This window comes from Cyanistes caeruleus, chromosome 7 (genome assembly GCF_971803275.1).
Source record: "Cyanistes caeruleus chromosome 7, bCyaCae1.hap1.1, whole genome shotgun sequence".
Lineage (NCBI taxonomy): Eukaryota > Metazoa > Chordata > Aves > Passeriformes > Paridae > Cyanistes > Cyanistes caeruleus.
In genome coordinates, this window is record NC_141707.1 from 30,432,177 (window position 1) to 30,446,679 (window position 14,503).

A 14,503-nucleotide genomic window follows, 5' to 3' on the forward strand; every position below is an offset into this window, starting at 1 on the left:
GGAGAAGCAGAGTCTGGAACTTGCAGCTTTGGCCTTTGGTTTGCCTCACTTTTGAGGCATTCATGGGGTTCTCCATATGTGTTGCAGATTGAGTCGTGTTTTTATCACCAATCCTAGCATAAAATTCAGCTCCTGGACTCTTCTGCTTCTTCTGTGATAGATGATAGTTCTGATGTCTTGAGGTTGGGTTGGGCTGTCTGCGTTCTCTATGGGGTGACCTGGGGCCAGCTCTACAGTCTCCATGTGAAAACTCTTTATTCCATCCCCAGAACAGAATTATCAGCCATCTACTATGCATAATGCTGTGGCCAACTCTGAATTCTCTTTTAGCAAAATCACTTAAACTCTTCTCCAACAAAAGTAGGTTGTTTTACTGTAACCCTTTTAAAAAAGTCTTTTGTATACTTTGAACATTACACTACCTTTGAATTACTGCATTTCTTGACTTACTAAAACACTTTTCTTTGGTATCAATTATATTTTTCTTGGCTATCTGGACTGTGTGTTCTGCTGTTCCCCACTTTAAGCCCAATCTGGCATTCTCACACCCTCTCTTTTAAAGACAGCACACAGGGAAATCCCTCCCTGACTTCATGAAGATTTCTTCTTGCTCAGGGTTAGGTTAGAAGTTTTCTGTGCTGTTGGGAGCTCTGCTGCTGAGCAGGATCCCATGGTGTGTTAGATTCTGCAGCAGAAGCACAGAAAGAGAAAATCCTGCAGCTAAACACAGGAACTGAGTGACAACTGTACTTGTGGCCACACAAATGTGTTTCTTTACTTTGAGAAAGCAGGTAAGCAGAAGCAGGGGAGAGGACCTTCTGAGCAGCAGACCACGGTGAGAACCAGTAAGCAGTAATGTTCATCTTTTTCTAAAATCATTTTTTCCCATCCAGTGACAATATTTTTCAAGGCTGGAGGGAGGCCATCCTTCTCAATGTGCCTCTTAGACTACCTGAGTTAGGCCTTTCCCTGCACTTCTGCACGGCAGCTCCTCTGGCTCCAGGCTGCACTGGGGCACAGGGCCAGGCCACAGGGCAGGCAAGCACGGCCTCTAACAGCACCTGTCTGGTGTAGCAAGAAGGGGAATGGGATTGCTCATGGGAGCCCACACTGGCAGCTGCTTGCTCTCCATACCCTCAGATAAACTCAGATGCACTTTTTAGTCTCTCTACCATTGTCTAGTTATGTGGATATGGATTAACAGGGAGATGGATTAAGAGCAATTACATTAGTGAGCAGGAAGGAAGCCAGAAGTCAGTGAGAAGTGGGGCAGAGGAAAGAATGATCAATGATTTTATCCTTGTACAGCATCTCAGTTTTTTGTAGCCTTTTCAGGTGGTATTCACCTCTCCTATTTTTAATCATCAAAAAAAGTTAAGTATCTAAGTGCGTAGGCTCCTTCTATAGCCTGTGCTGAAGGACAAGGTGGGATGAATGTTCCTGCAGGACTGTAATTGTGTAAGACAGGAAGGATGAACCACCTTGTTGAGGTGCCAGGTGTCACTGATGGCAGATAGGACACCTGTCTTGAACAGGATTTAAACTGAGGGTGACAGATCCCTAACTCTCTTAACACTTGTCCCAGAGCATGGGTAGAAGATATTGGAACAGATATGTTTAGTGTCATTTCTGGTCTTTTAGGGAGTATTTGTATATTTGAGAAAAGAATCAAGGTGTTACTAGGAATGCTACTCCACACTCAGCTGTGCAGTCATCACACAGGTGACCAGGTCCAAACGTTTATAAGGAACCCCTACATTTGTGTGACACAACTTGAGCTTGTAACTTCATGGATACAGTGGATATAGTAATGTACTGCTGCAAGCCCTTTAACTACTCAGCTGCCTATTTGAGTAAGCTTGAGATCTAAATGTTTTCATAATTTATTTCAGAACAGATCACTAATGTATAGCCAGAAGTTATGTCTGTCAAAATGCAGCTGACAGCCAATGGTCAGGTACAGGATGAGACCTTATAAAACCTTAAGTCTCAGTCAACTACAAAATTCATATCAGAGGTTCACCTCTGAACAATGCAGTGGAATGGCACAAAAGATGTAACTGAAGTACACTCTGTACACTGGCACAACGTTATATAAAGGAATTCTGCTTTCAAGCAGAAGGGGTGTAGAAAAATGGCTGGTAGCAAACATTGACCAGAAGGTGGCATTAGACACATTAAGTTTTTGATATTCAAAGCTGCACTCACCCTACATGCAGCTGCTTTCCTGAATACCTAAGAACACCTTTGTCTTCATTTTTTCAGCCTTTTATTGTTACAATAATCCAAACTGTTCTGCATACCCTCTGGGAATGAGTGAAGATGCTACATATTATCACAAAATAAAGATGCCTACAAATTCTGCAGTAATTGGGCTAATTCTGTGTGAAAACCACTGTTAAGCACATACCAAGACATTATTTAGGAATCCTCTCCCGTGTTAATAAAGGAGTTCTTCTAGGTCATTCTTATCCTCTCCATCAAATGGCAGCAGTTCCCAGCCACCTGCCCCAAAAGCTGGATGAGATGCTGGCCAGAACCACATAGGAGGCACTGATAAAATGGATGAAAGAAATACCTCACTGCTCCATCATTGCTTCTACATTACTTTCCCCACTAAGAAACCTGAACAGTATCTTGTTCATGGCAATGGAGACAAATTGTATTACTGAGCTGGCTCAAGATCTTTATTCCTAGCAAGATTAATTTTTAATTGTTTTAAGCCTAATTAAAATTAAGATCATATTAAAGGTTCACTAGTACACTTGATCATTGCAAAGGAGATTATAAATTCAAGTAGTATTGGGGATCAGGGATAACGCAGTGCTGAATGGATGTGGCATTTTTATCAATAGTAAAATTTGTTCTTTGTGCTTTAAATTACTGACTGCTGCAACCTTACGAAGTGCTGAATGTGAAACTAATGATTTGCTTTAGGAGTACGAGTATGAGCTAATGTAGTGCAAACAGAAAAGGCTGATCATAGATTCCCCATTTGCTTTTGTACCAACTGCAGAGCATACACTTCCAGTTGATGGGTATCATCCTGTTGTTGGAAGCTACTATCCTGCCCCACTCTGCCTCCTCAAAATTAACTTGATTAGCAAAAATACAATTCTTTAAATTGTTGGAAGCAGTTGGGTTTGCTATTTAGGGACAGGGGAATACTCATACAAGTTGTTGAGCTGGCAGGTCAAAAGGGGTGACAGTATCTGGTAGGAGAATGGCAAAAGGGCTCCAGAAGCAGCAACTCCACTGTCTGAGCAATGACCATCGCAAAATTCCTTTGGAAAGGCCTGACAGTTTGAGATGCGCAGCAGTGCGTTACAAGGACATGCATGGCTGAACAAATGAAAAAGGGTAATTCAGACTCCAAATACAGACCTTGTTGATTAAATAAAGAAGGACACTATTTACAGCAGAAGACTGGGAATCAAGAGTCCTTAGCCCTACTCTCACACTGCTGCTGCCTGCCTGTGTGACTGTAAGCCTGGCACTTACAGCTGAACATTCTCAGTAAAGCAGGATTAAAAACATTCTCACAGCCCTGTAAAGCACCATGAAATCTGTGAATAGTGTGCACTCTAAATGCAAGTATAATCATTAAAGTATTTATTAAAGCAACATGTGAAGGCTATTCACTACCAAAATACGACTTCCTTTGCTAGCTCTATATACTCATTAACCAAATGCATTTTATGGAACATAACTGCTGGTCAGAGGAGACAGGTCACAGTTCAAGAAAGTTCTGAAGTAGACAGATTTGAGGTAGTTGTAAGAAAGGTGGTTGTATGGAATCAGGCAGCTAATTGAACTAGCTCTCCAAATGTCTGCAGTTTTTGTACAAAAAAGTCTAAGCAAATAACTGTCAGCAAAGAAAGTTCCTGTGCTAAGAGAAATCTATAAAGTCTGAATGCAGAGTGAAGGAAGAGGGACATTCCCCAGTCAATTTGTGAAGATTTCCTAGCCCTTAATTAGCCAGTTAAATAGAATATTGCATAATATAAAGCTTGTATGTAAGTGGTACCTGTCCTGGACTGAGTGTAACAACATGGGCTGTTGAGTTCCTAAACTTGGGAAAGCGTTTCAGATCAGGGTTGGCAATGTTGACTTTGCTGAATATGCTGGATTCCTCATAAGGGATCCTGGTAGGATAAAGGAAACTGGTGTCACCAGGTGGAAAGAGGTGCCATCTCTTCCTGAAAATAGAGAGAAGATAAAAATATATGCAGTGCATGTCTCTTGCAGCAAAGAACTAAAGGCAGTAGCAAGGTTTTCAATAAAACATAAATCTGCCTCGCTGTGTGAATCTCCTACGCAGTGAGAACACAGCCAGTGCTTACAGACTGTCTCCTGAAAGTGTTTTTAAAATATTCCACTTTTTAATTTTTTAACTGAAAAGATTTATAGCTTCTCACCAATCATTTTTAAAGGCAGATAAAATAAAATTTAAAAAACCTCTCCCATCTGGTTTCTTCTTCCTTTTTACATGCAGCATTTACAGATGCTCAGAGCATTAAAAACTGCTCTATAAATGAAATAGTTTTGTTACAGACAATGTATTTTTGTTCACTGAATAAAAACCTTTCAAAATCTGTATTTGTTTTGAAGGGAGGGCATTGTGTGTTTAGGATGGCACAACAGTAGAAGGGTATAGACATTATCTTCTGTTTCCTGCAGTTCTTACATGGCTGTTAGTTGTGAGCCCCACATTCTTAGTAAAAATCACCTTGACGTTCCTATGCCAAAGATGGCCAAAATAAAATGATGGCATAAATAAAAATAAATAAAAACAGATACATCCATAGACAACCATCCTTAAACATCTGTAATTTTTTGTGTTATCAGTACCACATAATGAAAATGTGGCTGGTAATGCATTTAAGAACTTACTGGTGTGACTAAATGCCAGATGGAGCAGGACAGGGATGTTTTGCTCATAAGGGTACTTGTGCCAGGTTGCTCTCTACATACCCAAAGAAGCACATGAATGCACCACAGTGCAAGGCCAAGCAGAGCTGAGACCACACTTTGGAGCTAATGTCTCTATTTCACTTACACAGACCAGATCAAAGAGGAAAAAAAAAAGAATATGCTAGAACTGGTGGTGCCAGTTTTATGGGTATCATAAATTAAATAGCTTCATTATATGTACATATATTTATTTATTTATTTATTTATTTATTTATTTATTTATTTATCGAATAATTAGAAATTTAAATATAGGTATTTAGAAATAGAAGTTTTATATGGCAGTACTCTGGGTGATAGAAATAACCAGGAGGAATACACAAAGAGAATTTATTACATTTAAGAGGTGCCAGACAAAGAGTACAGCATGACTAATCCACTAAGCAATGGAAAAGTAAAGGCAGGACTTTTACAGCACAGCTGGAAAGCTTGTGTAGCTCTTCTCTTTGTTTTGGACTCTAGCAAGGGCTTTTCTTTGTCTTTTCCCTTGGCACTTGATTCTTGAATTTTGTCTGCTGCTTCTGGTTGTCAGTTCTAAGTCACAGATCTGAAAATGGGAGCAAAGCAACCAAATGGCACAAAAGCAGAAGGGACAGGAACAGAAGAAACAGGAATAGCAGGATAGTCAGAACTACAGACACCAGCACAGATGCAAGTGCCATAGGCTGCTGATATTTCTTGGTAATTACCAAAGAAACTGCTGGATGCAAGCATAAAACCACTTCTCCTGAAACTCAAGCCTTTTTGCAACTTTACTTTGCCCTCCAAGCTAGATCCTCTGAGGGGCAGAGAATGACTAGGTTAGGAGGCACAGGGTTAATCCTGCAGGCTCACAACAAAGCAATATCATAAAGCAAAAAATTAAGAAGCCTGAGGGATGCAAGGAGGAAATTCAAGATAGCAACAAAGGGCTAAGGAGTTGTCCCTGGCTCTCCTGCAAAGGCAAATCTATTTAAGTTTAGCATAAGCTTATATTCTGTTACAAAGCCTGTCTTGTTTGTGAGTCTCAAAAGGGAATCTTTCTGCTCTGAAGAAGCAGAGGATTCACAAGCTTGTGGAAGTTTGAAATCTATTTAAAGTCTTTGTTCTGAAAATGAAAACAACTTTGTCTTTTCAGGCTGTGCAAAGACTTTGGATTTCTTTCCCTGAGAGGAACAAGGATTTTGGTCTACTTGAGGGTGAGGTGCCTTGGGAAGGTGGACAAAATTGCTGCTGAAACTCTGGCTTGAGTTCAACATCTGAAGATAGAGATTGAAGAGGCTTGGCAGGTATTGTGTCTGCTACATCACTGTACTTATTTAGTACACACAGCAATTAAGTGGATATTTAGAAGATTATGGCATTTAAGTCTCATGGTTTTCATTGAGATTTCTGGCTCCTGAATACAATGAAGTGTCTGGACTTCAATGCACAATGCTCACAGATGTGATCAGAAGTGTACAGGATTGGCTGCAGCACAGCAGTGCTAAGGGAGGCTTCTAGAATGTCTCTGCTGCACATCCACCCAAGGACTTCAAGGCTGTTTACAAACATGAATGAAAACCCTACACAGAGTTACTCTTCTTAGGGGTAAGATGATGACAAATTCATTTACCTCAGGCCTTAAAGCCAGTCAGCATGTGGCACTACCCAGATGGAAGGCAACATGCCTGAATTCCAATCCTGCACCTAAATCACACCACCACCATGATCAGAGTAAAACAGGAGAGTAATTAATCCCATTGAAAACCCCCTAGCAAAATACTCCTTCCACTCTATCAAACTTAAAAAGTGTGTGCTACTTGTTCAGTTACTCTAGCACTACTCTAGCAATAATAGATAACAACCCAAAACCCAAAAAAAACCCTGAGGCCAATATGCAAGGAAAGGAGAAAAAAAAAGAATGGGGAAAAAAAAAAGAACGCATGCAAACAGGCAGAAAGATACAGCAACAGCCACAAGCTCCCAAATGAGTTTGGAGCCTCAAATGTCCCTTTCAACTTTGCTCACAGCTGGCTTCTCCCATCCTGATGGTCCCCTTTTAAATTAATTCTAGCAGGCTATTAGAGGCTCTTGCACAGACAATATTGTAAAAGTCTAAAGTAGTTTATTTCTATTTTGTTTGGGGGCTTTTTACTTTTAACTCTTTTATCTCCTAATTCCAAATTCCTGAATTCATTACTAGGAAGATTAAAGTGTTTGTAACTGGACCATATGACACACCGACAAGAAAATAAAATTGTGTTAACTCCATGAACCAGACAAAGTAAAGAAGTTTTACCATTTCCTATTGAGCAGTTATAATGCTCTTCAATCATTGAGAACTCAGAAAACTAAAATAATCAGGACCTAGAATTAGTACAAAGAGTCCAAAACTGGTAGAGTCCAAAAATGGTAGAACTCTCCCATGTATTTGCTGTATGTATGTGCACTTGTTACCTTCCTTGTACTTGCAACACTAAGTTGCAGCCGTAGGAGTCCAAATGGCAGGGAGTGTTTGCTCCTTCAGAACCAATCCACAGCGTGCTCTCTTTTCCACTTCTTCCAGGAAAACCAAAGTCAGACCACCTTACATCCTACAGCAACAAAAAGGTTTATTTATGCAAGCTGTTGAACTGATTCACATCCTGTCCTTAGTTCTGAGAGTCTCCTGTCTTCTCCTTCCACTGCTTATCACTCTTTATCCACTGCAGCTGTTTTTCCATGGTAGGATTCTGGAGCACGCATAGTCCATTCCCCTTCCTCCAAAATTCTCACCCCCACCTTCCATACCACTCAAGTTACTCCTTTGCTCTACAAATGGGTTGCCCAAATTCTCATGGTGACATGGGGCTTCTTTTCCTTCTCAAACACTCTTTTTTATCTTTCTCCACCCTTAACCATCCACCCAAACTCAGGATTGCTTTTAGAAAAATTCTTATATATGGCATTTAAAAAGATAATGAAAGGAAAGAAGGAAAGAAAAATCCCTGTTCCTTTTTGAAACAATTGGTAATATATGTGGATTTTTTGCTTTCTCTTTGCTCCTGTTTCAGCTATCTCCACATAGTCTGGGAACACAGACTTTACCCCATCTGTGACCCAGTGTTATGACAGGTTAAGTTTTTTATTATTTAATGGACACATTTGCAACTGCAGAGACAGTGAACTTAAAACAACTTGATGACAGGGTGAGAGAGGGCAGAACAGGTGTGCATTTATTATGAACACAGTCCTGGATCTTTCCAGAACGTTGATCCTCCTACAACCAATCCCTGGGGCTAACAGATTGGATAGAGGCACAGTGAGGTATTTTTCAGACAATCCAAGGGTTTTGCAGAATGGTTCTGTGTAGCTTGGATAAAGCTTTCCAATGTATCTACAGCTCTCCCTGCCACCTGCAGGGCCTGATCATTTGTTTTTATTGGAAAACACTTGAGGAATACCAGCCACAGATACTGGCACCTTTTGGCTGGAGCCCCAGACTGAGCCTTAGGAAACAGATTAAATTTCTGGCTTTCTGATAGTCTTGGGCAAATCGCTTCATCTCTGAGTTTCATTTTTCCCATCTTGAAAAGGAAGATAATGGTATTTGTTCCATTTCAGTAAAGCACTTTGGGGTCATTCACATCACCTAACTTTAGGAACCTAATTTAAGCTTGGCTCCTGCTCTACTCAAAGCACTCTCAATCAAGCTTTGGAAAAGCCTCCCTCTTTCTGCTGTCTATAAAGAGAAATGGGAGTCTAGGAGTCCTAATTTAAGTATGTAAGCTTTCTGCTTGCAGAAAGGTGGATGACTATCCTTTTTTAAGATCTATGGACGAGGTAAACTACAGCTAGACATTATAAGGATGACTTTACCATGACTCTGTATCAGGAAACCCTCAAAATGAGTGATAACCTTTCCAAAAATTAGGTATTGCTAAAGATTCTGAATTCCAGAGTTATTGATTTTAAAGATATCATTTGAAAAAAGTGCAGAAGTGTAATATAAACATTTGTCAAAGACAGCAAAAGATCAAAAAGAAGAAGTTGCTCCTATAGATTTCAGCGGGCATAAAATTTGAAATTCAATACAACTATTTCAGTGAAAAAGTTAAGCGTAACACCATTTCTACACTTTAATCTCACACCTAAATAGTTTTTATATTTTGTTACAATTTAAGTGAAAAGAAAGCACACATAATCAATATTAGATTTAAAAGAACTTTTTGAAAATGCTGCTGCTGTAGTAAGTAGTTGAAGCGATTATGGGTAAAATAGTTTTTAACCAATGAACTGAAAAGGAACTGGTAGTATTACTGAAATCTTGTCACACTGGGTTCCTTTTCTACAATAAAAAGCCACAGGAAGAAGAAATGCACTAAAAGGTGTTCCAACCATAACAGATGGCACATTACTTGTGATATATATTTATTTCATTTGCTGCTTATAATGAAGTTAATCTGTACTCGTACGTCACTTTAAAAGGTCTCATTTCTATTTAAACTTCATGCATGTATCTTGCTCCTGATTTATATCTCAAATTCTGTAATGAAATATCAACTGAACAAAAAATGTAAGATGCTAGATATTGCTCATAGATTAGAATAATGGAATCATTACCTTAGCCCACACAACTGTAAATGATAAACAGTGCAATCTAAATTTCAAACAACTTCTAAATGGCCCTATTAATCACTATAAATAACAGTGCAGTTGGCCTTCTTCTCCCCTTCAAATAACCTTACGTAAATCTAAATAAAATCTAGAAAGAAAAAAAGGAGTTATCATCAAATTCACACAAGAATGGAAGAGAATTTCTACAAAGAACTCTTCTGAATGGTACGAATTGTGTAGCAGTGTTTCCAAAGCCATGCGAGTGTGGAACTGATAGATTCATTTCTCGCCCATGCCTGTGAAAATGGCAGATGAGACACACCATATTTGCTTGCATAACACCACCAATTTTTTCCTTCCCAGATTCTGCTTTTCAAAGAAATCCAAGGCATAACCATTATGGATGTCTATTCTAAAACTGCAGTACAATCTGCTGTGTGTTAGGTCAGGTGATCAGGTTGTGGCATGACACCTGCATAGAAATGCAACTTCTGAAGCCTCAACTTTGTTCTTGAATGGGGGCAAGGGAAAGAAAGAGGTAGAAAAATGGTTGTTTCCTTCAAGTGTGAAGGAAGCAGCAGGATATTCAGGGCTTCTGAGCTGCTATTGGCTTGTGCTGGAAATGTTGCCTTTGGAGGCAGTACAAAGAGAAGACCAAGACAGGACCACAGATAGAGAAAGTTATGCAAAGATCTGGGGAAGCCTGAAACATCCCTGGAACTCCCAATTTAGTTCAGACAACACGAGCAGCCCAAGGTTATGTGATCCTGGTTATGTTTCAGTGTGCTCAGGAAGGGAAGGGGAAAGAAAGGTAAGATGATCTCTGTGTTCAATCCTTACCTTCCGACCCGACAGAAAGTCTGAAAAAAGACTGAAAACCACCAATTTTGCGGGCACAAAAGGATAAAATACATATAAGAAGCATGGGAAATGCTTTCTGAGGAAATAATTAATTTGAGGGGGCTTATCAGTTCATACTCGTTGTCAACCCAGAGATTCAGTGTTTTTACAGGGAATTATGATTCCATTTTCACCTTTCAAAGTATAGAAATGAATAAGGCTTTACTTACTCTTTCTTTGTATCTTTTGAAGAAATACACCTTTTGTATAGCTATCCTTAATTTTGCCCTCTTACAGTTTCCAACGAGAAGTAGCAGGAATGTAGATGAAGCAAGACATTGAAACAGGAGATAGGCAGAGAAAATGAAAGGAATTACCTTGGGTAGTTGTCCTACTATGTATGGTAATTACCACAGATGACGTACTTCCACGAGCAGGTTACTTCCTATATTTTACTGCCTCCACAGAATCTCTCCTCACAGTTAATCTAATTATATTAAGGGAAGGAGCTGAGATGCTTAAAAAAATGAGCCACAAGGCAAAATATGGAGCAAAGCCATGTTACAGCCTTGTTACTACAAGGAAATACATGCCATCAATCCTTCCTCTGGAGTGGAGCTGTTAATTTGGGCACCATTTCGGCACAAGGTGGATCTGGCCTAAATGGGACGGAGAGTGATGCCAACCTGATAGCTCTTTTTTTGTCACTTGGGGTGGTGTTTCTAAATTTATAAGGAGACCCAGAATTTTGATGGCTCCTACTTGGCAGATTTCAGTTAGCCTGAGAGCCAACAGCTTTTATTTCAGAATTTTAAAATAAGTGGCCAAAGGAGCAGAGAGGGATAGCAGTAGAGGTTTCAGAAGCTACATTAGATAATTTGCAATAGTTCAACTAGGAAGAGATAATATTAATGTTTTACCTGGAAAATTTCTGGCTTGTCTTCAAATATCCTGGCGATGTACTTGTAGTCAGCATAAGCCCAGTATTTGGAGAAATCATAACAACTGAATGGTCCAGAGAGACAAGAAGGCTGCCCACAACTCCAAGCCAAAAACTCCTCAAGTGTAGCTTCCACATAGCTACAACTGGTTTCAAACTGGGGAACTAGAGCAACAAAAGAAAAATCAAATATTACATGAGCACAGAACCAGTAAAAATAAAACACAGTTTCTCTCAGCTCTGGTTAAACGCAACATGAGATACAAATCTGACTAGGTTGCTTGACTCTGGTCAATAAAATGGTTCTCATGACCTAACTCATAAGTAAAGTCTGAGACTATTGCTTTTTCATTAAGGTTTAATTGAATGGCTGTTACCTTGAACTTGCTGTGAGACAAAGGCAGACCAATAGTTAGTGTTGTTCTTCAGCACAGTAACTCGATAACACACCCAAGTTTGCTAATCAACTTTGCTTCATCTCCCTTCCTAAGTGTGAGCTGAAAATGTGCACATCAAGTATTTCTGTACCCTTTGTCTCCACAGATTTATGCAGATGGACCTGGTCACCTTACCCTTTCCCTAAAGCAATAACCAAACCAGTGTAGTCATGCATAGAAAGTGAGGTATGGAACCACATGCATGCTGCCAATGATCCATCTAAAATGCTGCGTGCCCTTATTTTTCATTTGGGACTGACAAAAGCATTTTGCAGTGTTCCTTGGCAGACACAAAAAGTGTTTACCAGCAGGGTTTTTCTCCCAGCATGCTTTGGTCAGGCTGACTGCTACAGCCTTTCAGCTCAAGGTCAGGTCACTTGGAAGGTCTGTAAGATAACCCACATCACAGTATACTTTAATTGCAGTTAATCAGAGATCTTTATTTCCCACTGCCACTAACTGTGCCATCTTCAAAGAGACTTATCCAGTGTTAAAAAAAAAAATATTACTTTACTATAACCACTACTGGGGAAAAATTACTGCAGCTTGCATGAATGACAATGACAGAGCTGCAATTTAATCTTGTGTAACTTGCATAGAGCTGCACAGAAATGGGATCTTTCACTGTTGTACAGCAGCAGCTCTTCATTCTTTACCACTTTCGTTTTGTTACTGCAGCAATTCTCACAGAGTCTCATACAGCTTTTACAAATCTCTATCACTATTTTTTTGCTGTTTTCCATTGTAGTAACATAGGTAGTAGTTTCCTTCCCACTACTATCAAATCATTAACTAAAAATGTCAGATAAGCCTCGTTATTTAACAGTGTGTAACCTAGGTCTGTGCAGTGGATGGGCTCCCTACCTAAGGACTGCATACAAGACACAAAAATCACTTTAAATTCACAAAATAACAACCAAAACCCTCTGTACTGGTTCCCATATCTGTGTTGCAGTCCCTCTCCTGATACCCAGTTTTTAATGCAATGTGTATCATTTTACTAAAAGGTGGTCTGACAGAAAAATTAGACAAAAGATACAAGCACTACTGAGGGTGCCTCAATATCTGTTTTACTTTCATGAGAAGTAAGAGTGTGTAGGACACTGCCTATTTTCCAAGATAGCTCAGAATAAAATGTTTTAAGGGCAAAAAATATGCTCTTTCTACCTCTCAACATATTTCACTCTGAGTTTCTTTTTTAAAAAATCCAACTATGAAAGGCAAGACTATCTTGTAGAATACAATCTTCTCAGGGCAGGGCTCTTGGTTTGATTTATACCTTATTCAGTACCAAGGTATGGGTGCTTATGGAAAAAAAAATAGTAATAAAAAAAATATTTGGGCAATCTAGACAGTTTGCTTAGATGAGTTTGTAGGCTGCAACAAGGGTGAAAATATTATCAATGAGCAACTGAAGGCAAGAACATTATTAACCAGTTTTCTAATACTTAATGACTTAAAGGTGAGGGTGTTTTGTAATTGACAATTTGCAGATTAAACCATGCAAGTCTAAAGCAGGCTGCCAGTTCTGTCTGACTACATGGTACCTGAAGGCATGAGTCCTCTACTTTCCCTTAATACCACAGATAGAAATTGGAAGGAAGGAGAGAGGGAAAAAGTGGGTTTTGGAGAAGCAGCTCTCCTCCATAGTTAAGGTCTGGTTCTGACAGTTGCCAAAACCTGTTCTTCTCAGAGTGTTTTCAATGTGTACTAAGGAAAATGTAGAAAAAGAAGGTGTAATAGCCATAGAAAACCCCTAAAACTCCATTAAGAACGTAAATGAAAGGTCTTCTCCATTTCTTGAAAGAAAACCAAACCCCTATTCATAGCTGCTGGGGAATTAAACAAACAGTCCAAGCAAGGAATAGCTATTATAACAAAGCACAGACATACTCACAACTCACAAACAAAAAAACCTGGCCATGCATATCCAACTCCAATAACCACTTCAGATCTCAGCTTTATGCAACATTTAATCTGTGTACGGTATTTGTACTGTATTTTCAGCCTCCTATTCAGCTACTAGTTGTACAACAACCTTTGCAGTCTCCCTCTATATCAAACCTCAGAGACCTGAATTCTTTTGCCATCCTTAGTGGTAAAACCTCTTGGCAAGATGGTAAAGTTGCAGCCCTTTCCTACCCAACTGCACATCTGACAGCATGAGCTCTATCCAGCATCAGTAAAATAAACATCCTCCAGAGATCTTGTGACTCAGAAACTGATCAGCATGACAGCTTCTTGTTCACTCCAGCTCCTTCACAGTAAACTCATTGTTGATTAATTTTACTATGCAACCACCGAAAATGGTCAAAACAAGAAATGTCTGCATACAGGAGTCAGTTCTGTGTAAGTTTTCTTCTTACTTTATGCTGGCGTACTCCAGGTAGCCATCAGACAGAATGGCTATAATGCTGCATTTGCTCTGTCAGAAGTGAGACTTCTTATCTTTGGCCTATCCTTTGCTCCATATCAGAAAAATAAATATTTTAGTGTGGCTGGAACCAGATGGGAAGGGATTTCCTGATTAACAGCACCTTCACTGTTCTTGCAATGAACTCTGGTACTCTCTTTGAAGGTATCTTTTTTCAATGCTTACTCCTCTGATTGTATTTTTTCCCCCTTATGGACACTAACTGTTTAACTTGTGTAATCAGACAGAATACTATCAAACACACACTTAGGTACAAATAATGTACACAAATAATACTGCTCTCACATTTTCCCATGTTTCAAATGTACCATCCACATTGATATG

The 14,503-nt window shown here is 39.4% G+C and overlaps 1 protein-coding gene across 2 annotated transcripts in view; it reads right to left on the reverse strand.

Moving 5' to 3' along the window:
• The window catches only part of HSPBAP1 (HSPB1 associated protein 1), a 52,569-nt gene that overhangs the window by 22,934 nt on the left and 15,132 nt on the right, over positions 1-14,503 (reverse strand). For both annotated transcript variants that reach the window (XM_086897424.1, XM_086897423.1), the window contains exons 3-5: positions 11,289-11,473; positions 7,390-7,526; positions 4,028-4,199 (exon numbers count right to left, since the gene is read on the reverse strand). In XM_086897424.1, coding sequence (XP_086753550.1) covers positions 4,028-4,199; positions 7,390-7,526; positions 11,289-11,473 — 494 coding nt within the window. The remainder of the gene's footprint in view (positions 1-4,027; positions 4,200-7,389; positions 7,527-11,288; positions 11,474-14,503) is intronic.